The sequence below is a fragment of the Notolepis coatsorum genome (genome assembly GCF_963971535.1).
Source record: "Notolepis coatsorum genome assembly, contig: SCAFFOLD_593, whole genome shotgun sequence".
In the NCBI taxonomy this organism is placed as follows: domain Eukaryota; kingdom Metazoa; phylum Chordata; class Actinopteri; order Aulopiformes; family Paralepididae; genus Notolepis; species Notolepis coatsorum.
This window is the reverse complement of record NW_028174822.1, coordinates 34,249-58,585: the sequence shown is the minus strand read 5'-3', so window position 1 is coordinate 58,585 and position 24,337 is coordinate 34,249. Positions and strand designations below refer to the sequence as shown.

Here is a 24,337-nt window from a genome sequence, read left to right as displayed (position 1 = left end):
AGAGGAGGGGACAGGAAGAGGGGGGGACAGGAAGAGGAGGGGACAGGAAGAGGAGGGGACAGGAAGAGGGGGGGACAGGAAGAGGAGGAGGGGGGGGGGGGTCACACTCAGAAGAGGAGGGGACAGGAAGAGGAGGAGCAGGGGGGGTCACACTCAGAAGAGGGGGGGACAGGAAGAGGAGGAGCAGGGGGGGTCACACTCAGAAGAGGAGGGGACAGGAAGAGGAGGAGCAGGGGGGGTCACACTCAGAAGAGGAGGGGACAGGAAGAGGAGGGGACAGGAAGAGGAGGAGCAGGGGGGGTCACACTCAGAAGAGGAGGGGACAGGAAGAGGAGGAGCAGGGGGGGTCACACTCAGAAGAGGAGGGGACAGGAAGAGGAGGAGCAGGGGGGGTCACACTCAGAAGACGGGGGGACAGGAAGAGGAGGAGCAGGGGGGGTCACACTCAGAAGAGGAGGGGACAGGAAGAGGAGGAGCAGGGGGGGTCACACTCAGAAGAGGAGGGGACAGGAAGAGGAGGGGACAGGAAGAGGAGGAGCAGGGGGGGTCACACTCAGAAGAGGAGGGGACAGGAAGAGGAGGGGACAGGAAGAGGAGGGGACAGGAAGAGGAGGAGCAGGGGGGGTCACACTCAGAAGAGGAGGGGACAGGAAGAGGAGGGGACAGGAAGAGGAGGAGCAGGGGGGGTCACACTCAGAAGAGGAGGGGACAGGAAGAGGAGGGGACAGGAAGAGGAGGAGCAGGGGGGGTCACACTCAGAAGAGGGGGGGACAGGAAGAGGAGGAGCAGGGGGGGTCACACTCAGAAGAGGAGGGGACAGGAAGAGGAGGAGCAGGGGGGGTCACACTCAGAAGAGGGGGGGACAGGAAGAGGAGGAGCAGGGGGGGTCACACTCAGAAGAGGGGGGGACAGGAAGAGGAGGAGCAGGGGGGGTCACACTCAGAAGAGGAGGGGACAGGAAGAGGAGGGGACAGGAGGGGTCACACTCAGAAGAGGATGGGACAGGAAGAGGAGGAGCAGGGGGGGTCACACTCAGAAGAGGAGGGGACAGGAAGAGGAGGAGCAGGGGGGGTCACACTCAGAAGAGGAGCGGACAGGAAGAGGAGGAGCAGGGGGGGTCACACTCAGAAGAGGAGGGGACAGGAAGAGGAGGGGCAGGGGGGGTCACACTCAGAAGAGGAGGGGACAGGAAGAGGAGGGGACAGGAAGAGGAGGAGCAGGGGGGGTCACACTCAGAAGAGGGGGGGACAGGAAGAGGAGGGGACAGGAAGAGGAGGGGACAGGAAGAGGAGGGGACAGGAAGAGGAGGGGACAGGAAGAGGAGGAGCAAGGGGGGTCACACTCAGAAGAGGAGGGGACAGGAAGAGGAGGAGCAGGGGGGGTCACACTCAGAAGAGGAGGGGACAGGAAGAGGAGGAGCAGGGGGGTCACACTCAGAAGAGGAGGGGACAGGAAGAGGAGGAGCAGGGGGGGTCACACTCAGAAGAGGAGGGGACAGGAAGAGGAGGGGACAGGAAGAGGAGGAGCAGGGGGGGTCACACTCAGAAGAGGAGGGGACAGGAAGAGGAGGAGCAGGGGGGGTCACACTCAGAAGAGGAGGGGACAGGAAGAGGAGGAGCAGGGGGGGTCACACTCAGAAGAGGAGGGGACAGGAAGAGGAGGGGACAGGAAGAGGAGGAGCAGGGGGGGTCACACTCAGAAGAGGAGGGGACAGGAAGAGGAGGAGCAGGGGGGGTCACACTCAGAAGAGGGGGGGACAGGAAGAGGAGGAGCAGGGGGGGTCACACTCAGAAGAGGAGGGGACAGGAAGAGGAGGAGCAGGGGGGGTCACACTCAGAAGAGGAGGGGACAGGAAGAGGAGGAGCAGGGGGGGTCACACTCAGAAGAGGAGGGGACAGGAAGAGGAGGAGCAGGGGGGGTCACACTCAGAAGAGGAGGGGACAGGAAGAGGAGGAGCAGGGGGGGTCACACTCAGAAGAGGAGGGGACAGGAAGAGGAGGAGCAGGGGGGGTCACACTCAGAAGAGGAGGGGACAGGAAGAGGAGGGGACAGGAAGAGGAGGAGCAGGGGGGGTCACACTCAGAAGAGGAGGGGACAGGAAGAGGAGGAGCAGGGGGGGTCACACTCAGAAGAGGAGGGGACAGGAAGAGGAGGGGACAGGAAGAGGAGGAGCAGGGGGGGTCACACTCAGAAGAGGAGGGGACAGGAAGAGGAGGAGCAGGGGGGGTCACACTCAGAAGAGGAGGGGACAGGAAGAGGAGGAGCAGGGGGGGTCACACTCAGAAGAGGAGGGGACAGGAAGAGGAGGAGCAGGGGGGGTCACACTCAGAAGAGGAGGGGACAGGAAGAGGAGGAGCAGGGGGGGTCACACTCAGAAGAGGAGGGGACAGGAAGAGGAGGAGCAGGGGGGGTCACACTCAGAAGAGGAGGGGACAGGAAGAGGAGGGGACAGGAAGAGGAGGGGACAGGAAGAGGAGGGGACAGGAAGAGGAGGAGCAGGGGGGGTCACACTCAGAAGAGGAGGGGACAGGAAGAGGAGGAGCAGGGGGGGTCACACTCAGAAGAGGAGGGGACAGGAAGAGGAGGGGACAGGAAGAGGAGGGGACAGGAAGAGGAGGAGCAGGGGGGGTCACACTCAGAAGAGGGGGGGACAGGAAGAGGAGGAGCAGGGGGGGTCACACTCAGAAGAGGAGGGGACAGGAAGAGGAGGAGCAGGGGGGGTCACACTCAGAAGAGGAGGGGACAGGAAGAGGAGGAGCAGGGGGGGTCACACTCAGAAGAGGAGGGGACAGGAAGAGGAGGAGCAGGGGGGGTCACACTCAGAAGAGGAGGGGACAGGAAGAGGAGGAGCAGGGGGGGGTCACACTCAGAAGAGGAGGGGACAGGAAGAGGAGGAGCAGGGGGGGTCACACTCAGAAGAGGAGGGGACAGGAAGAGGAGGAGCAGGGGGGGTCACACTCAGAAGAGGAGGGGACAGGAAGAGGAGGAGCAGGGGGGGTCACACTCAGAAGAGGAGGGGACAGGAAGAGGAGGAGCAGGGGGGGTCACACTCAGAAGAGGAGGGGACAGGAAGAGGAGGAGCAGGGGGGGTCACACTCAGAAGAGGAGGGGACAGGAAGAGGAGGAGCAGGGGGGGTCACACTCAGAAGAGGAGGGGACAGGAAGAGGAGGAGCAGGGGGGGTCACACTCAGAAGAGGGGGGGACAGGAAGAGGAGGAGCAGGGGGGGTCACACTCAGAAGAGGAGGGGACAGGAAGAGGAGGAGCAGGGGGGGTCACACTCAGAAGAGGAGGGGACAGGAAGAGGAGGAGCAGGGGGGGTCACACTCAGAAGAGGAGGGGACAGGAAGAGGAGGAGCAGGGGGGGTCACACTCAGAAGAGGAGGGGACAGGAAGAGGAGGGGACAGGAAGAGGAGGAGCAGGGGGGGTCACACTCAGAAGAGGAGGGGACAGGAAGAGGAGGGGACAGGAAGAGGAGGGGACAGGAAGAGGAGGGGACAGGAAGAGGAGGGGACAGGAAGAGGAGGGGACAGGAAGAGGAGGAGCAGGGGGGGTCACACTCAGAAGAGGAGGGGACAGGAAGAGGAGGGGACAGGAAGAGGAGGGGACAGGAAGAGGAGGAGCAGGGGGGGTCACACTCAGAAGAGGAGGGGACAGGAAGAGGAGGAGCAGGGGGGTCACACTCAGAAGAGGAGGGGACAGGAAGAGGAGGGGACAGGAAGAGGAGGGGACAGGAAGAGGAGGAGCAGGGGGGGTCACACTCAGAAGAGGAGGGGACAGGAAGAGGAGGAGCAGGGGGGTCACACTCAGAAGAGGAGGGGACAGGAAGAGGAGGGGACATTAAGAGGAGGGGACAGGAAGAGGAGGAGCAGGGGGGTCACACTCAGAAGAGGGGGGGACAGGAAGAGGAGGAGCAGGGGGGGTCACACTCAGAAGAGGAGGGGACAGGAAGAGGAGGAGCAGGGGGGGTCACACTCAGAAGAGGAGGGGACAGGAAGAGGAGGGGACAGGAAGAGGAGGAGCAGGGGGGGTCACACTCAGAAGAGGGGGGGACAGGAAGAGGAGGAGCAGGGGGGGTCACACTCAGAAGAGGAGGGGACAGGAAGAGGAGGAGCAGGGGGGGTCACACTCAGAAGAGGAGGGGACAGGAAGAGGAGGAGCAGGGGGGGTCACACTCAGAAGAGGAGGGGACAGGAAGAGGAGGAGCAGGGGGGGTCACACTCAGAAGAGGAGGGGACAGGAAGAGGAGGAGCAGGGGGGGTCACACTCAGAAGAGGAGGGGACAGGAAGAGGAGGAGCAGGGGGGGTCACACTCAGAAGAGGAGGGGACAGGAAGAGGAGGAGCAGGGGGGGTCACACTCAGAAGAGGAGGGGACAGGAAGAGGAGGAGCAGGGGGGGTCACACTCAGAAGAGGAGGGGACAGGAAGAGGAGGAGCAGGGGGGGTCACACTCAGAAGAGGAGGGGACAGGAAGAGGAGGAGCAGGGGGGGTCACACTCAGAAGAGGAGGGGACAGGAAGAGGAGGAGCAGGGGGGGTCACACTCAGAAGAGGAGGGGACAGGAAGAGGAGGAGCAGGGGGGGTCACACTCAGAAGAGGAGGGGACAGGAAGAGGAGGGGACAGGAAGAGGAGGAGCAGGGGGGGTCACACTCAGAAGAGGAGGGGACAGGAAGAGGAGGAGCAGGGGGGGTCACACTCAGAAGAGGAGGGGACAGGAAGAGGAGGAGCAGGGGGGGTCACACTCAGAAGAGGAGGGGACAGGAAGAGGAGGAGCAGGGGGGGTCACACTCAGAAGAGGAGGGGACAGGAAGAGGAGGAGCAGGGGGGGTCACACTCAGAAGAGGAGGGGACAGGAAGAGGAGGAGCAGGGGGGGTCACACTCAGAAGAGGGGGGACAGGAAGAGGAGGAGCAGGGGGGGTCACACTCAGAAGAGGAGGGGACAGGAAGAGGAGGAGCAGGGGGGGTCACACTCAGAAGAGGAGGGGACAGGAAGAGGAGGAGCAGGGGGGGTCACACTCAGAAGAGGAGGGGACAGGAAGAGGAGGAGCAGGGGGGGTCACACTCAGAAGAGGAGGGGACAGGAAGAGGAGGGGACAGGAAGAGGAGGAGCAGGGGGGGTCACACTCAGAAGAGGAGGGGACAGGAAGAGGAGGGGACAGGAAGAGGAGGAGCAGGGGGGGTCACACTCAGAAGAGGAGGGGACAGGAAGAGGAGGGGACAGGAAGAGGAGGAGCAGGGGGGGTCACACTCAGAAGAGGAGGGGACAGGAAGAGGAGGAGCAGGGGGGGTCACACTCAGAAGAGGAGGGGACAGGAAGAGGAGGAGCAGGGGGGGTCACACTCAGAAGAGGAGGGGACAAGAAGAGGAGGGGACAGGAAGAGGAGGGAACAGGAAGAGGAGGAGCAGGAAGAGGAGGGGACAGGAAGAGGAGGGGACAGGAAGAGGAGGGGACAGGAAGAGGAGGAGCAGGAAGAGGAGGGGACAGGAAGAGGAGGGGAACAGGAAGAGGAGGAGCAGGAAGAGGAGGGGACAGGAAGAGGAGGGGACAGGAAGAGGAGGGGACAGGAAGAGGAGGGGACAGGAAGAGGAGGGGACAGGAAGAGGAGGAGCAGGGGGGGTCACACTCAGAAGAGGAGGGGACAGGAAGAGGAGGAGCAGGGGGGGTCACACTCAGAAGAGGAGGGGACAGGAAGAGGAGGAGCAGGGGGGGTCACACTCAGAAGAGGAGGGGACAGGAAGAGGAGGGGACAGGAAGAGGAGGGGACAGGAAGAGGAGGGGACAGGAAGAGGAGGAGCAGGGGGGGTCACACTCAGAAGAGGAGGGGACAGGAAGAGGAGGAGCAGGGGGGGTCACACTCAGAAGAGGGGGGGACAGGAAGAGGAGGAGCAGGGGGGGTCACACTCAGAAGAGGAGGGGACAGGAAGAGGAGGAGCAGGGGGGGTCACACTCAGAAGAGGGGGGGACAGGAAGAGGAGGAGCAGGGGGGGTCACACTCAGAAGAGGGGGGGACAGGAAGAGGAGGAGCAGGGGGGGTCACACTCAGAAGAGGAGGGGACAGGAAGAGGAGGAGCAGGGGGGGTCACACTCAGAAGAGGAGGGGACAGGAAGAGGAGGAGCAGGGGGGTCACACTCAGAAGAGGAGGGGACAGGAAGAGGAGGAGCAGGGGGGGTCACACTCAGAAGAGGGGGGGACAGGAAGAGGAGGGGACAGGAAGAGGAGGAGCAGGGGGGGTCACACTCAGAAGAGGAGGGGACAGGAAGAGGAGGGGACAGGAAGAGGAGGAGCAGGGGGGGTCACACTCAGAAGAGGAGGGGACAGGAAGAGGAGGAGCAGGGGGGGTCACACTCAGAAGAGGGGGGGGCAGGAAGAGGAGGAGCAGGGGGGGTCACACTCAGAAAAGGAGGGGACAGGAAGAGGAGGAGCAGGGGGGGTCACACTCAGAAGAGGGGGGGACAGGAAGAGGAGGAGCAGGGGGGGTCACACTCAGAAGAGGAGGGGACAGGAAGAGGAGGAGCAGGGGGGGTCACACTCAGAAGAGGAGAGGACAGGAAGAGGAGGGGACAGGAAGAGGAGGGGACAGGAAGAGGAGGAGCAGGGGGGTCACACTCAGAAGAGGAGGGGACAGGAAGAGGAGGAGCAGGGGGGGTCACACTCAGAAGAGGAGGGGACAGGAAGAGGAGGAGCAGGGGGGGTCACACTCAGAAGAGGAGGGGACAGGAAGAGGAGGAGCAGGGGGGGTCACACTCAGAAGAGGGGGGGACAGGAAGAGGAGGAGCAGGGGGGGTCACACTCAGAAGAGGAGGGGACAGGAAGAGGAGGGGACAGGAAGAGGAGGAGCAGGGGGGGTCACACTCAGAAGAGGAGGGGACAGGAAGAGGAGGAGCAGGGGGGGTCACACTCAGAAGAGGAGGGGACAGGAAGAGGAGGGGACAGGAAGAGGAGGGGACAGGAAGAGGAGGGGACAGGAAGAGGAGGGGACAGGAAGAGGAGGGGACAGGAAGAGGAGGAGCAGGGGGGTCACACTCAGAAGAGGAGGGGACAGGAAGAGGAGGAGCAGGGGGGGTCACACTCAGAAGAGGAGGGGACAGGAAGAGGAGGAGCAGGGGGGGTCACACTTAGAAGAGGAGGGGACAGGAAGAGGAGGGGACAGGAAGAGGAGGAGCAGGGGGGGTCACACTCAGACGAGGAGGGGACAGGAAGAGGAGGAGCAGGGGGGGTCACACTCAGAAGAGGAGGGGACAGGAAGAGGAGGAGCAGGGGGGGTCACACTCAGAAGAGGAGGGGACAGGAAGAGGAGGAGCAGGGGGGGTCACACTCAGAAGAGGAGGGGACAGGAAGAGGAGGGGACAGGAAGAGGAGGAGCAGGGGGGGTCACACTCAGAAGAGGAGGGGACAGGAAGAGGAGGGGACAGGAAGAGGAGGGGACAGGAAGAGGAGGGGACAGGAAGAGGAGGAGCAGGGGGGGTCACACTCAGAAGAGGAGGGGACAGGAAGAGGAGGGGACAGGAAGAGGAGGAGCAGGGGGGGTCACACTCAGAAGAGGAGGGGACAGGAAGAGGAGGAGCAGGGGGGGTCACACTCAGAAGAGGAGGGGACAGGAAGAGGAGGAGCAGGGGGGGTCACACTCAGAAGAGGAGGGGACAGGAAGAGGAGGGGACAGGAAGAGGAGGAGCAGGGGGGGTCACACTCAGAAGAGGAGGGGACAGGAAGAGGAGGAGCAGGGGGGGTCACACTCAGAAGAGGAGGGGACAGGAAGAGGAGGAGCAGGGGGGTCACACTCAGAAGAGGAGGGGACAGGAAGAGGAGGAGCAGGGGGGGTCACACTCAGAAGAGGAGGGGACAGGAAGAAGAGGAGCAGGGGGGGTCACACTCAGAAGAGGGGGGGACAGGAAGAGGAGGGGACAGGAAGAGGAGGAGCAGGGGGGGTCACACTCAGAAGAGGAGGGGACAGGAAGAGGAGGAGCAGGGGGGGTCACACTCAGAAGAGGAGGGGACAGGAAGAGGAGGAGCAGGGGGGGTCACACTCAGAAGAGGAGGGGACAGGAAGAGGAGGAGCAGGGGGGGTCACACTCAGAAGAAGAGGGGACAGGAAGAGGAGGAGCAGGGGGGGTCACACTCAGAAGAGGAGGGGACAGGAAGAGGAGGAGCAGGGGGGGTCACACTCAGAAGAGGAGGGGACAGGAAGAGGAGGAGCAGGGGGGGTCACACTCAGAAGAAGAGGGGACAGGAAGAGGAGGAGCAGGGGGGGTCACACTCAGAAGAGGAGGGGACAGGAAGAGGAGGGGACAGGAAGAGGAGGAGCAGGGGGGGTCACACTCAGAAGAGGAGGGGACAGGAAGAGGAGGAGCAGGGGGGGTCACACTCAGAAGAGGAGGGGACAGGAAGAGGAGGGGACAGGAAGAGGAGGAGCAGGGGGGGTCACACTCAGAAGAGGAGGGGACAGGAAGAGGAGGAGCAGGGGGGGTCACACTCAGAAGAGGGGGGGACAGGAAGAGGAGGAGCAGGGGGGGTCACACTCAGAAGAGGAGGGGACAGGAAGAGGAGGAGCAGGGGGGGTCACACTCAGAAGAGGAGGGGACAGGAAGAGGAGGAGCAGGGGGGGTCACACTCAGAAGAGGAGGGGACAGGAAGAGGAGGAGCAGGGGGGGTCACACTCAGAAGAGGAGGGGACAGGAAGAGGAGGAGCAGGGGGGGGTCACACTCAGAAGAGGAGGGGACAGGAAGAGGAGGAGCAGGGGGGGTCACACTCAGAAGAGGAGGGGACAGGAAGAGGAGGGGACAGGAAGAGGAGGAGCAGGGGGGGTCACACTCAGAAGAGGAGGGGACAGGAAGAGGGGGGGACAGGAAGAGGAGGGGACAGGAAGAGGAGGGGACAGGAAGAGGAGGGGACAGGAAGAGGAGGAGCAGGGGGGGTCACACTCAGAAGAGGAGGGGACAGGAAGAGGAGGAGCAGGGGGGGTCACACTCAGAAGAGGAGGGGACAGGAAGAGGAGGGGACAGGAAGAGGAGGGGACAGGAAGAGGAGGGGACAGGAAGAGGAGGAGCAGGGGGGGTCACACTCAGAAGAGGAGGGGACAGGAAGAGCAGGAGCAGGGGGGGTCACACTCAGAAGAGGAGGGGACAGGAAGAGGAGGAGCAGGGGGGGTCACACTCAGAAGAGGAGGGGACAGGAAGAGGAGGAGCAGGGGGGTCACACTCAGAAGAGGAGGGGACAGGAAGAGGAGGAGCAGGGGGGGTCACACTCAGAAGAGGAGGGGACAGGAAGAGGAGGAGCAGGGGGGTCACACTCAGAAGAGGAGGGGACAGGAAGAGGAGGAGCAGGGGGGGTCACACTCAGAAGAGGAGGGGACAGGAAGAGGAGGGGACAGGAAGAGGAGGAGCAGGGAGGGTCACACTCAGAAGAGGACACAGGTATCTGGACACAAAGGGGGATCCAATCCAATCCAACTTTATTTATAAAGCGCTTTAACAGGGCGGCCGGGTAGCGCAGCGGACTAAGCATCTGTCTACCACCGCAGAGACAGTGGGGTCGAATCCAACTGCCAGCGGTGCCTCCGGCTTGGCCGACCGTCCATACTAACACGATTGGCTGTGTTAGCGGGGGGGGAAGCCGGCGAGGGTGGGTCCTGGTCGTTGTAAACAGCGACTCCTACAGTTCGGTCGGGGCGCCTGCACAGCGAGGGAAGGATCTGGGAGAGGTAGTGTGATCCTTCCACACGTTACACTCTCCCAGTGAGAGTCCGCGCTGCCGGGTGAAAAGAAGTGGTTGATTGGCTACACATGTGTTGGAGGAAGCATGTGATAGTCTCCGCCCTCCCAGACCGACGGTAGGGGGTTGAGTGGGCAACGACCAGGAAGGGGATTGGGAATTGGCATAACGACTAACAGTGAGATGGGAGAAAAACGGAAAAAAGGAGGGGGGAAAAGATCAATAAGAAAATAATAAAAATAAAGCGCTTTAACAGCCACAGGGGCAAAAAGTGCTGTACAGAGGGAGCATATTAAAAACTATAAGCAGCACTAAAAATAGATAAAAGAACAAGAGTACTAAAAAAAAGAAAATAAAAAAGGGTAAACATAGGCAACAATAAAAATTCAAATAGATGAGAATACTTAAAAATATTTAAAAGCAAAGGACACAGTAACAAAACGATACAACAACAACACAGTAAAACAATAAGATCATAAAATCAACAAGCTGCATGGTGTCGAAAGCCAGAGAGAAAAGGTGGGTCTTAAGGAGGCCCTTGAAACGGGGCAGTGATGAGGCCTGATCTGCAGCGGCAGCTCGTTCCACATTTCGGGGGCGACAGCGGAGAAGGCACGGCCCCCCCTGAGCTCACGCCTAGTTGTAGGCACCACTAGGAGCCGCTGGTCAGGGTTGGTGATGAAGATGTGGTCCGGCACTCAACTAACCGCCTTGGACAGTCAGGCTCCACAACAGTGCGCACAATGATGTATTCCACTCTGGTTTACAAGACACCTTGACACAGGTGAGAGAACAGTTTTGGATATTAAGAGGACGCCAGTTGGTGAAGAAAATGATAAAACAGTGTCTCGTCTGTCGAAAAAGTAAATTAAAAGCAGGCCAACAATGTACTGCACCCTTGCCCAAAGATAGGGTGACAGAGGCCCAGCCGTTCGAAGTAACAGGTGTAGATTTCGCAGGGCCATTATATGTAAAGCCCCAGAATAAAAAGGCATATGTAGCTTTATTTACTTGTGCAGTGACAAGAGCTGTACATTTAGAAATAGTATCAGACCTCAGCACAGATTCATTTCTTATGGCCTTTAGACGATTTGTGGCCCGACGAGGAATCTGTACCACGATATATTCAGACAACGCAAAAACATTCAAGCGTGCAGACAAAGATCTGAGAGCTATGTATAATTTGATAAAAGATACGAAGATACAGGAGTTCTTTGCAGGGAAAATGATCACCTGGAAATACATAGTAGAACGGGCAGCTTGGTGGGGCGGGATGTGGGAACGCATGGTGAGGTCAGTGAAGGTGTGCTTAAGAAAAGTGTTAGGAAAAGCGTTTTTGACATTTGAAGAGCTTCAAACGTTGCTTACTGAAGTGGAGGCTGTTGTCAACTCAAGACCCCTCACCTTCACACACGCAGAGTGCGGAGAGCCTGCTCCGCTAACCCCAGCCCACTTCTTGGTGGGACAGAGACTCACGACCCTACCTCCACTGCCCACTCCCCCCAATTACCACGCTAATGCTGACGCAGCTAAGCTCAACAAACGGTTACAATACCGTCAGAGACTGATCAACGGATACTGGATTCGATGGAAGAAGGATTATTTAATGGAGCTGAGATCAGCACACACAGCATCGAACAAGCCCAGCACATTCAAGGTGGGCGACCTGGCTTTACTGCACGAAGACAAACAGCCAAAGCATATGTGGAAAATGGGTCGCATTGAACAGGTGTTCGTAGGACGGGACGGAAAGGTTCGTTCATGTTCGTTAAGACTCCCCAAGAATCTGGTCCTGAAGAGACCGGTACAGCTGCTGTACCCCTTGGAACTAGGAGAATGATGACGCTTGGGAGCTCATCGGGGGGGAGTTTGTTGTGACTTTTTGATATAATATAATTTGAACAGCTTGAAATATATCATTTATTATTGTAGCAAAAGGTGTAATCAAATTGGCATAAATATGTTTTATAATAGCCTAAATGGAGATTCACTTAAATTGTTTATTATATTGTTTAGAATTAGATTGCATTATAGTATTCTGTAACGCACCATTTTTGCCCGCAGTGGGAAGTCAGCTGCGCGCAGGCCTAGACCACACAATTGAACGCTAATTAGCAACGCGTGCCACCTGTAAAAGGGTGTGTTTGATCCTTCGGGAGAAGTTAGTTGACAGAATGTTTGTTAGAATTGAAGACATGCCTCGCTGCTGCTCTGCTCTAGAAAAACCTGTAAAGGGAGAAACGAATTAAATGAAATGGAACTGAGAACTACATTTCTGCCTCCTGGTCGTCAATGAAACATGAAGAACAAAAACTGTGAAATATGAATAATCATATGTGTTTAAATAAGAAGAGGATTTTGAACAGTTTATTATGCAAACAAGGACTGCTGCCAGACCTCCAACTACAACTAATAGGAACCCAAGGAGGACAATAGCACTACCTTATGCATACTGCACCTTATGTGAATACTGCACCCTATGTGAATACTGCACCTTATGTGAATACTGCACCTTGTGTGAATACTGCACCTTGTGTGAATACTGCACCTTATGTGAATACTGCACCCTATGTGAATACTGCACCTTATGTGAATACTGCACCCTATGTGAATACTGCACCTTATGTGAATACTGCACCTTATGTGAATACTGCACCTTGTGTGAATACTGCACCTTATGTGAATACTGCACCTTGTGTGAATACTGCACCTTATGTGAATACTGCACCTTATGTGAATACTGCACCTTATGTGAATACTGCACCTTATGTGACTACTGCACCTTATGTGAATACTGCACCTTATGTGAATACTGCACCTTATGTGAATACTGCACCCTATGTGAATACTGCACCTTATGTGAATACTGCACCTTGTGTGAATACTGCACCTTGTGTGAATACTGCACCTTGTGTGAATACTGCACCTTGTGTGAATACTGCACCTTATGTGAATACTGCACCTTATGTGAATACTGCACCTTATGTGAATACTGCACCTTATGCATACTGCACCTTATGTATACTGCACCTTATGTGAATACTGCACCTTATGTGATACTGCACCTTGTGTGAATACTGCACCTTATGTGAATACTGCACCTTATGTGACTACTGCACCTTATGTGAATACTGCACCTTATGTGAATACTGCACCTTATATGAATACTGCACCTTATGCATACTGCACCTTATGTGAATACTGCACCTTATGTGAATACTGCACCTTATGTGAATACTGCACCTTATGCATACTGCATCTTATGTGAATACTGCACCTTGTGTGAATACTGCACCTTATGTGAATACTGCACCCTATGTGAATACTGCACCTTATGTGAATACTGCACCTTGTGTGAATACTGCACCTTATGTGAATACTGCACCCTATGTGAATACTGCACCTTGTGTGAATACTGCACCTTATGTGAATACTGCACCCTATGTGAATACTGCACCTTATGTGAATACTGCACCTTATGTGAATACTGCACCTTGTGTGAATACTGCACCTTGTGTGAATACTGCACCTTATGTGAATACTGCACCTTATGTGAATACTGCACCTTATGTGAATACTGCACCTTATGTGACTACTGCACCTTATGTGAATACTGCACCTTATGTGAATACTGCACCTTATGTGAATACTGCACCCTATGTGAATACTGCACCTTATGTGAATACTGCACCTTGTGTGAATACTGCACCTTGTGTGAATACTGCACCTTGTGTGAATACTGCACCTTGTGTGAATACTGCACCTTATGTGAATACTGCACCTTATGTGAATACTGCACCTTATGTGAATACTGCACCTTATGCATACTGCACCTTATGTATACTGCACCTTATGTGAATACTGCACCTTATGTGATACTGCACCTTGTGTGAATACTGCACCTTATGTGAATACTGCACCTTATGTGACTACTGCACCTTATGTGAATACTGCACCTTATGTGAATACTGCACCTTATATGAATACTGCACCTTATGCATACTGCACCTTATGTGAATACTGCACCTTATGTGAATACTGCACCTTATGTGAATACTGCACCTTATGCATACTGCATCTTATGTGAATACTGCACCTTATGTGAATACTGCACCTTATGTGAATACTGCACCCTATGTGAATACTGCACCTTATGTGAATACTGCACCTTATGTGAATACTGCACCCTATGTGAATACTGCACCTTGTGTGAATACTGCACCTTGTGTGAATACTGCACCTTATGTGATACTGCACCTTGTGTGAATACTGCACCTTATGTGAATACTGCACCTTATGTGACTACTGCACCTTGTGTGAATAGTGCACCTTGTGTGAATACTGCACCTTATGTGAATACTGCACCTTATGTGAATACTGCACCTTATGTGAATACTGCACCTTATGCATACTGCACCTTATGTATACTGCACCTTATGTGAATACTGCACCTTATGTGATACTGCACCTTGTGTGAATACTGCACCTTATGTGAATACTGCACCTTATGTGACTACTGCACCTTATGTGAATACTGCACCTTATGTGAATACTGCACCTTATGTGAATACTGCACCTTATGCATACTGCACCTTATGTGAATACTGCACCTTATGTGAATACTGCACCTTATGTGAATACTGCACCTTATGCATACTGCATCTTATGTGAATACTGCACCTTATGTGAATACTGCACCTTATGTGAATACTGCACCCTATGTGAATACTGCACCTTATGTGAATACTGCACCTTATGTGAATACTGCACCCTATGTGAATACTGCACCTTATGTGAATACTGCACCTTATGCATACTGCACCTTATGTGAATACTACACCTTATGTGAATACTGCACCTTATGTGAATACTGCACCTTATGTGAATACTACACCTTATGTGAATACTGCACCTTATGTGAATACTGCACCTTATGTGACTACTGTGATACTGTGAATTCTGTATATTTCAGTTAGTTAGACAGTCAATTATAACAATACCTTATGCATACTGCACCTTATGTGACACTGTGAATACTGTATATTTCAGTTAGATAGTAAATTATATTGACTTATTTGTTTACACTGCTTGTGTTGTTTTTACTACCTGTACCCCCCACCCTCCATGCTGCTATGATGCCTGCATTTCCCCAAGGGGATCAATAAAGGAATATCTTATCTCTTATCTTATCTTAGTGTTACTCATACTAGTCATGCTAGTCCTGGTGTCACAACTCATAGTAGTCATGCTAGTCCTGTTGTTACAACTCATACTAGTCATGCTAGTCCTGGTGTCACAACTCATAGTAGTCATGCTAGTCCTGTTGTTACAACTCATAGTAGTCATGCTAGTCCTGTTGTTACAACTCATACTAGTCATGCTAGTCCTGGTGTTACAGCTCATACTAGTCATGCTAGTCCTGGTGTTACAACTCATAGTAGTCATGCTAGTCCTGTTGTTACAACTCATACTAGTCATGCTAGTCCTGGTGTCACAACTCATAGTAGTCATGCTAGTCCTGTTGTTACAACTCATAGTAGTCATGCTAGTCCTGTTGTTACAACTCATACTAGTCATGCTAGTCCTGGTGTTACAGCTCATACTAGTCATGCTAGTCCTGGTGTTACAACTCATAGTAGTCATGCTAGTCCTGTTGTTACAACTCATACTAGTCATGCTAGTCCTGGTGTTACAGCTCATACTAGTCATGCTAGTCCTGGTGTCACAGCTCATAGTAGTCATGCTAGTCCTGGTGTTACAACTCATACTAGTCATGCTAGTCCTGGTGTTACAACTCATAGTAGTCATGCTAGTCCTGGTGTTACAGCTCATAGTAGTCATGCTAGTCCTGGTGTTACAACTCATAGTAGTCATGCTAGTCCTGTTGTTACAACTCATACTAGTCATGCTAGTCCTGTTGTTACAACTCATACTAGTCATGCTAGTCCTGGTGTTACAGCTCATAGTAGTCATGCTAGTCCTGTTGTTACAACTCATAGTAGTCATGCTAGTCCTGGTGTTACAACTCATACTAGTCATGCTAGTCCTGTTGTTACAACTCATAGTAGTCATGCTAGTCCTGTTGTTACAGCTCATAGTAGTCATGCTAGTCCTGTTGTTACAACTCATACTAGTCATGCTAGTCCTGGTGTTACAACTCATAGTAGTCATGCTAGTCCTGGTGTTACAACTCATAGTAGTCATGCTAGTCCTGGTGTTACAGCTCATAGTAGTCATGCTAGTCCTGTTGTTACAGCTCATACTAGTCATGCTAGTCCTGGTGTTACAACTCATAGTAGTCATGCTAGTCCTGTTGTTACAACTCATAGTAGTCATGCTAGTCCTGTTGTTACAGCTCATACTAGTCATGCTAGTCCTGGTGTCACAACTCATAGTAGTCATGCTAGTCCTGTTGTTACAGCTCATAGTAGTCATGCTAGTCCTGGTGTTACAGCTCATACTAGTCATGCTAGTCCTGTTGTTACAACTCATACTAGTCATGCTAGTCCTGTTGTTACAACTCATAGTAGTCATGCTAGTCCTGTTGTTACAGCTCATAGTAGTCATGCTAGTCCTGTTGTTACATCTCATACTAGTCATGCTAGTCCTGGTGTTACAACTCATAGTAGTCATGCTAGTCCTTTTGTTACAGCTCATAGTAGTCATGCTAGTCCTGTTGTTACAGCTCATAGTAGTCATGCTAGTCCTGGTGTTACAACTCATAGTAGTCATGCTAGTCCTGTTGTTACAGCTCATAGTAGTCATGCTAGTCCTGTTGTCACAACTCATAGTAGTCATGCTAGTCCTGGTGTTACAACTCATAGTAGTCATGCTAGTCCTGGTGTTACAGCTCATAGTAGTCATGCTAGTCCTGTTGTTACAGCTCATACTAGTCATGCTAGTCCTGGTGTTACAACTCATAGTAGTTATGCTAGTCCTGTTGTTACAGCTCATAGTAGTCATGCTAGTCCTGTTGTTACAGCTCATAGTAGTCATGCTAGTCCTGGTGTTACAACTCATAGTAGTCATGCTAGTCCTGGTGTTACAACTCATAGTAGTCATGCTAGTCCTGTTGTTACAACTCATAGTAGTCATGCTAGTCCTGGTGTTACAACTCATAGTAGTCATGCTAGTCCTTTTGTTACAGCTCATAGTAGTCATGCTAGTCCTGGTGTCACAACTCATAGTAGTCATGCTAGTCCTGTTGTTACAGCTCATAGTAGTCATGCTAGTCCTGGTGTTACAACTCATAGTAGTCATGCTAGTCCTGGTGTTACAACTCATAGTAGTCATGCTAGTCCTGTTGTTACAACTCATAGTAGTCATGCTAGTCCTGGTGTCACAACTCATAGTAGTCATGCTAGTCCTGTTGTTACAGCTCATAGTAGTCATGCTAGTCCTGTTGTTACAGCTCATACTAGTCATGCTAGTCCTGGTGTTACAACTCATAGTAGTCATGCTAGTCCTTTTGTTACAGCTCATAGTAGTCATGCTAGTCCTGTTGTTACAGCTCATAGTAGTCATGCTAGTCCTGGTGTTACAGCTCATAGTAGTCATGCTAGTCCTGTTGTTACAGCTCATAGTAGTCATGCTAGTCCTGGTGTTACAACTCATAGTAGTCATGCTAGTCCTGGTGTTACAACTCATACTAGTCATGCTAGTCCTGGTGTCACAACTCATAGTAGTCATGCTAGTCCTGTTGTTACAGCTCATAGTAGTCATGCTAGTCCTGTTGTTACAGCTCATAGTAGTCATGCTAGTCCTGGTGTTACAGCTCATAGTAGTCATGCTAGTCCTGGTGTTACAGCTCATAGTAGTCATGCTAGTCCTGGTGTCACAACTCATAGTAGTCATGCTAGTCCTGGTGTTACAACTCATAGTAGTCATGCTAGTCCTGGTGTTACAACTCATAGTAGTCATGCTAGTCCTGGTGTTACAACTCATACTAGTCATGCTAGTCCTGTTGTTACAACTCATAGTAGTCATGCTAGTCCTGGTGTTACAACTCATAGTAGTCATGCTAGTCCTGTTGTTACAACTCATAGTAGTCATGCTAGTCCTGGTGTTACAACTCATAGTAGTCATGCTAGTCCTGTTGTTACAACTCATAGTAGTCATGCTAGTCCTGGTGTTACAGCTCATAGTAGTCATGCTAGTCCTGGTGTTACAACTCATACTAGTCATGCTAGTCCTGTTGTTACAACTCATAGTAGTCATGCTAGTCCTGGTGTTACAGCTCATAGTAGTCATGCTAGTCCTGTTGTTACAACTCATAGTAGTCATGCTAGTCCTGTTGTTACAGCTCATAGTAGTCATGCTAGTCCTGGTGTTACAGCTCATAGTAGTCATGCTAGTCCTGGTGTTACAGCTCATAGTAGTCATGCTAGTCCTGGTGTCACAACTCATAGTAGTCATGCTAGTCCTGGTGTTACAACTCATAGTAGTCATGCTAGTCCTGGTGTTACAACTCATACTAGTCATGCTAGTCCTGTTGTTACAACTCATAGTAGTCATGCTAGTCCTGGTGTTACAGCTCATAGTAGTCATGCTAGTCCTGTTGTTACAGCTCATAGTAGTCATGCTAGTCCTGGTGTCACAACTCATAGTAGTCATGCTAGTCCTGTTGTTACAACTCATAGTAGTCATGCTAGTCCTGTTGTTACAGCTCATAGTAGTCATGCTAGTCCTGGTGTCACAACTCATAGTAGTCATGCTAGTCCTGGTGTCACAACTCATAGTAGTCATGCTAGTCCTGGTGTTACAGCTCATAGTAGTCATGCTAGTCCTGGTGTCACAACTCATAGTAGTCATGCTAGTCCTGGTGTCACAACTCATAGTAGTCATGCTAGTCCTGTTGTTACAACTCATACTAGTCATGCTAGTCCTGGTGTCACAACTCATAGTAGTCATGCTAGTCCTGTTGTTACAACTCATAGTAGTCATGCTAGTCCTGTTGTTACAACTCATACTAGTCATGCTAGTCCTGGTGTTACAGCTCATACTAGTCATGCTAGTCCTGGTGTTACAACTCATAGTAGTCATGCTAGTCCTGTTGTTACAACTCATACTAGTCATGCTAGTCCTGGTGTCACAACTCATAGTAGTCATGCTAGTCCTGTTGTTACAACTCATAGTAGTCATGCTAGTCCTGTTGTTACAACTCATACTAGTCATGCTAGTCCTGGTGTTACAGCTCATACTAGTCATGCTAGTCCTGGTGTTACAACTCATAGTAGTCATGCTAGTCCTGTTGTTACAACTCATACTAGTCATGCTAGTCCTGGTGTTACAGCTCATACTAGTCATGCTAGTCCTGGTGTCACAGCTCATAGTAGTCATGCTAGTCCTGGTGTTACAACTCATACTAGTCATGCTAGTCCTGGTGTTACAACTCATAGTAGTCATGCTAGTCCTGGTGTTACAGCTCATAGTAGTCATGCTAGTCCTGGTGTTACAACTCATAGTAGTCATGCTAGTCCTGTTGTTACAACTCATACTAGTCATGCTAGTCCTGTTGTTACAACTCATACTAGTCATGCTAGTCCTGGTGTTACAGCTCATAGTAGTCATGCTAGTCCTGTTGTTACAACTCATAGTAGTCATGCTAGTCCTGGTGTTACAACTCATACTAGTCATGCTAGTCCTGTTGTTACAACTCATAGTAGTCATGCTAGTCCTGTTGTTACAGCTCATAGTAGTCATGCTAGTCCTGTTGTTACAACTCATACTAGTCATGCTAGTCCTGGTGTTACAACTCATAGTAGTCATGCTAGTCCTGGTGTTACAACTCATAGTAGTCATGCTAGTCCTGGTGTTACAGCTCATAGTAGTCATGCTAGTCCTGTTGTTACAGCTCATACTAGTCATGCTAGTCCTGGTGTTACAACTCATAGTAGTCATGCTAGTCCTGTTGTTACAACTCATAGTAGTCATGCTAGTCCTGTTGTTACAGCTCATACTAGTCATGCTAGTCCTGGTGTCACAACTCATAGTAGTCATGCTAGTCCTGTTGTTACAGCTCATAGTAGTCATGCTAGTCCTGGTGTTACAGCTCATACTAGTCATGCTAGTCCTGTTGTTACAACTCATACTAGTCATGCTAGTCCTGTTGTTACAACTCATAGTAGTCATGCTAGTCCTGTTGTTACAGCTCATAGTAGTCATGCTAGTCCTGTTGTTACATCTCATACTAGTCATGCTAGTCCTGGTGTTACAACTCATAGTAGTCATGCTAGTCCTTTTGTTACAGCTCATAGTAGTCATGCTAGTCCTGTTGTTACAGCTCATAGTAGTCATGCTAGTCCTGGTGTTACAACTCATAGTAGTCATGCTAGTCCTGTTGTTACAGCTCATAGTAGTCATGCTAGTCCTGTTGTCACAACTCATAGTAGTCATGCTAGTCCTGGTGTTACAACTCATAGTAGTCATGCTAGTCCTGGTGTTACAGCTCATAGTAGTCATGCTAGTCCTGTTGTTACAGCTCATACTAGTCATGCTAGTCCTGGTGTTACAACTCATAGTAGTTATGCTAGTCCTGTTGTTACAGCTCATAGTAGTCATGCTAGTCCTGTTGTTACAGCTCATAGTAGTCATGCTAGTCCTGGTGTTACAACTCATAGTAGTCATGCTAGTCCTGGTGTTACAACTCATAGTAGTCATGCTAGTCCTGTTGTTACAACTCATAGTAGTCATGCTAGTCCTGGTGTTACAACTCATAGTAGTCATGCTAGTCCTTTTGTTACAGCTCATAGTAGTCATGCTAGTCCTGGTGTCACAACTCATAGTAGTCATGCTAGTCCTGTTGTTACAGCTCATAGTAGTCATGCTAGTCCTGGTGTTACAACTCATAGTAGTCATGCTAGTCCTGGTGTTACAACTCATAGTAGTCATGCTAGTCCTGTTGTTACAACTCATAGTAGTCATGCTAGTCCTGGTGTCACAACTCATAGTAGTCATGCTAGTCCTGTTGTTACAGCTCATAGTAGTCATGCTAGTCCTGTTGTTACAGCTCATACTAGTCATGCTAGTCCTGGTGTTACAACTCATAGTAGTCATGCTAGTCCTTTTGTTACAGCTCATAGTAGTCATGCTAGTCCTGTTGTTACAGCTCATAGTAGTCATGCTAGTCCTGGTGTTACAGCTCATAGTAGTCATGCTAGTCCTGTTGTTACAGCTCATAGTAGTCATGCTAGTCCTGGTGTTACAACTCATAGTAGTCATGCTAGTCCTGGTGTTACAACTCATACTAGTCATGCTAGTCCTGGTGTCACAACTCATAGTAGTCATGCTAGTCCTGTTGTTACAGCTCATAGTAGTCATGCTAGTCCTGTTGTTACAGCTCATAGTAGTCATGCTAGTCCTGGTGTTACAGCTCATAGTAGTCATGCTAGTCCTGGTGTTACAGCTCATAGTAGTCATGCTAGTCCTGGTGTCACAACTCATAGTAGTCATGCTAGTCCTGGTGTTACAACTCATAGTAGTCATGCTAGTCCTGGTGTTACAACTCATAGTAGTCATGCTAGTCCTGGTGTTACAACTCATACTAGTCATGCTAGTCCTGTTGTTACAACTCATAGTAGTCATGCTAGTCCTGGTGTTACAACTCATAGTAGTCATGCTAGTCCTGTTGTTACAACTCATAGTAGTCATGCTAGTCCTGGTGTTACAACTCATAGTAGTCATGCTAGTCCTGTTGTTACAACTCATAGTAGTCATGCTAGTCCTGGTGTTACAGCTCATAGTAGTCATGCTAGTCCTGGTGTTACAACTCATACTAGTCATGCTAGTCCTGTTGTTACAACTCATAGTAGTCATGCTAGTCCTGGTGTTACAGCTCATAGTAGTCATGCTAGTCCTGTTGTTACAACTCATAGTAGTCATGCTAGTCCTGTTGTTACAGCTCATAGTAGTCATGCTAGTCCTGGTGTTACAGCTCATAGTAGTCATGCTAGTCCTGGTGTTACAGCTCATAGTAGTCATGCTAGTCCTGGTGTCACAACTCATAGTAGTCATGCTAGTCCTGGTGTTACAACTCATAGTAGTCATGCTAGTCCTGGTGTTACAACTCATACTAGTCATGCTAGTCCTGTTGTTACAACTCATAGTAGTCATGCTAGTCCTGGTGTTACAGCTCATAGTAGTCATGCTAGTCCTGTTGTTACAGCTCATAGTAGTCATGCTAGTCCTGGTGTCACAACTCATAGTAGTCATGCTAGTCCTGTTGTTACAACTCATAGTAGTCATGCTAGTCCTGTTGTTACAGCTCATAGTAGTCATGCTAGTCCTGGTGTCACAACTCATAGTAGTCATGCTAGTCCTGGTGTCACAACTCATAGTAGTCATGCTAGTCCTGGTGTTACAGCTCATAGTAGTCATGCTAGTCCTGGTGTCACAACTCATAGTAGTCATGCTAGTCCTGGTGTTACAACTCATAGTAGTCATGCTAGTCCTGGTGTTACAGCTCATAGTAGTCATGCTAGTCCTGGTGTCACAACTCATAGTAGTCATGCTAGTCCTGGTGTCACAACTCATAGTAGTCATGCTAGTCCTGGTGTTACAGCTCATAGTAGTCATGCTAGTCCTGGTGTCACAACTCATAGTAGTCATGCTAGTCCTGGTGTTACAACTCATAGTAGTCATGCTAGTCCTGGTGTTACAGCTCATAGTAATCATGCTAGTCCTGGTGTCACAACTCATAGTAGTCATGCTAGTCCTGGTGTTACAACTCATAGTAGTCATGCTAGTCCTGTTGTTACAACTCATAGTAGTCATGCTAGTCCTGTTGTTACAACTCATAGTAGTCATGCTAGTCCTGTTGTTACAACTCATAGTAGTCATGCTAGTCCTGTTGTTACAACTCATAGTAGTCATGCTAGTCCTGTTGTTACAACTCATAGTAGTCATGCTAGTCCTGTTGTTACAGCTCATAGTAGTCATGCTAGTCCTGGTGTTACAACTCATAGTAGTCATGCTAGTCCTGGTGTTACAACTCATACTAGTCATGCTAGTCCTGTTGTTACAGCTCATAGTAGTCATGCTAGTCCTGGTGTTACAACTCATAGTAGTCATGCTAGTCCTGGTGTTACAGCTCATAGTAGTTGTTGTGTATTGACATTCTAAGTTTGCCCCTTATTAGATAACGTCACGCCCCCTGCTAATAAGTACTGCCGTGATTGTAATCACCTGTGTTGAGTTTTCCACTAAAGAGCTGTCAACTGGAATTTACCCGTGTCTCGTGTCTCCTCATTATTATATGTTATACTAAATAACCAGATGAGTATACAACAAAACTGGCGACGAGGATAATACGGATCTCACGTTGTGTTTGTTATTGTCGGCAATAGTCCGCATCTGACGTGTTTGTTTGTTTTCGCGAGTGTGCAGCGCGACGTCGGGGCTGCGGTAACTTGGCAACGGTGCATACTGCTGTGTTGACACTGTTGCGGGCGGCGTATGGAGACGGAGAAAAGGTGAAATCTCCGCGATGGGAAGGAGACTGAGTAAATGAGGAGGGGCAGATGGTGCCAGATCCAAAGACAGTAACTCAAACGAAACAAGGACAGGACTAATTGCAGGAAGATGGCTGCACTGTTTGGACATATTGGACCATTCGAGGAGACGGAACAATGGAGTTCTTACACCGAAAGGTTTGAGTATTTTGCACTTGCTAATAAGATTGAAGAGGATATCATAGTACCTACATTCTTAAGTGTTATGGGAGCAAAAACGTATAACCTACTGCGCAGTCTGGTGCAGCCAGAGAAGCCAGGGGACAAGTCCTATGAAGACATAGTGGGAATATTAAAAGATCACTACTCTCCTAAGCCACTGGTCATTGCAGAGCGTTTCAGGTTCCATAAAAGGAACCAAGAAGAGGGTGAATCTGTTTCACAGTTTGTAGCTGTACTTAAACGCCTGTCTGAATATTGTGAATTTGGTATTTCACTCAATGACACCATACGTGACAGACTGGTGTGTGGTCTACGCAGTGAGTCTATTCAGAAACGACTACTGAGTGAAGCTAACCTGAGACTGGAAAAGGCCATAGAGATAAGTACGTCAATGGAAATGGCTGCCCGAGAAGCACAGCAGCTAAGTCTATCAGCCCAAGTGCACAAGTTGTCTTTTGAGGACAAGAAGACAACAGCTGGCAAGCCATGCTACCGCTGTGGGAGAATGGGGCATCAGCCATCAGAGTGTTGGTGTAAAGACGTAGACTGCAGAAACTGTGGTTTAAAAGGCCATATCGAACGTGCTTGTGGTAATAGGAAGACCCAGACATACAAACAGCACACTGAGATGAAGAAAGGTGGTTTCTACAGAAACAAGAAGAAACGTGTGAATAAGATGGAGCACGAACAGGACGAGCAGAGTGACTGTGAGTCTGATGATGATGATGATGATACTGTACATGTGTTATCTGTGCTGGACAGTGATGATGGATACTGGGTCACACCACTGTTGGACAATAAAGCAGTGCGGATGCAAGTGGACACCGGCACACGTGTGTCCATGGTATCGGAGGCTGTTTTCAGAGAGAAGCTGCAGCACCTGACTCTTCGAGTGAGCAAATTGAAGTTAAGGACCTACACTGGAGAGGCTGTTCCAGTGTTAGGAGTTGTGAA

The 24,337-nt window shown here is 50.8% G+C and overlaps 1 protein-coding gene across 1 annotated transcript in view; it reads right to left on the bottom strand.

Moving 5' to 3' along the window:
- Positions 1 to 23,063, bottom strand: part of slc38a3a (solute carrier family 38 member 3a) — a gene marked incomplete at both ends in the record, with an annotated part of 90,265 nt that extends 67,202 nt beyond the window's left edge. Inside the window, one exon of the mRNA XM_084338503.1 lies at positions 23,031 to 23,063. Coding sequence (XP_084194629.1) covers positions 23,031 to 23,063 — 33 coding nt within the window. The remainder of the gene's footprint in view (positions 1 to 23,030) is intronic.
- Between the last annotated feature and the right edge of the window lie 1,274 nt (positions 23,064 to 24,337).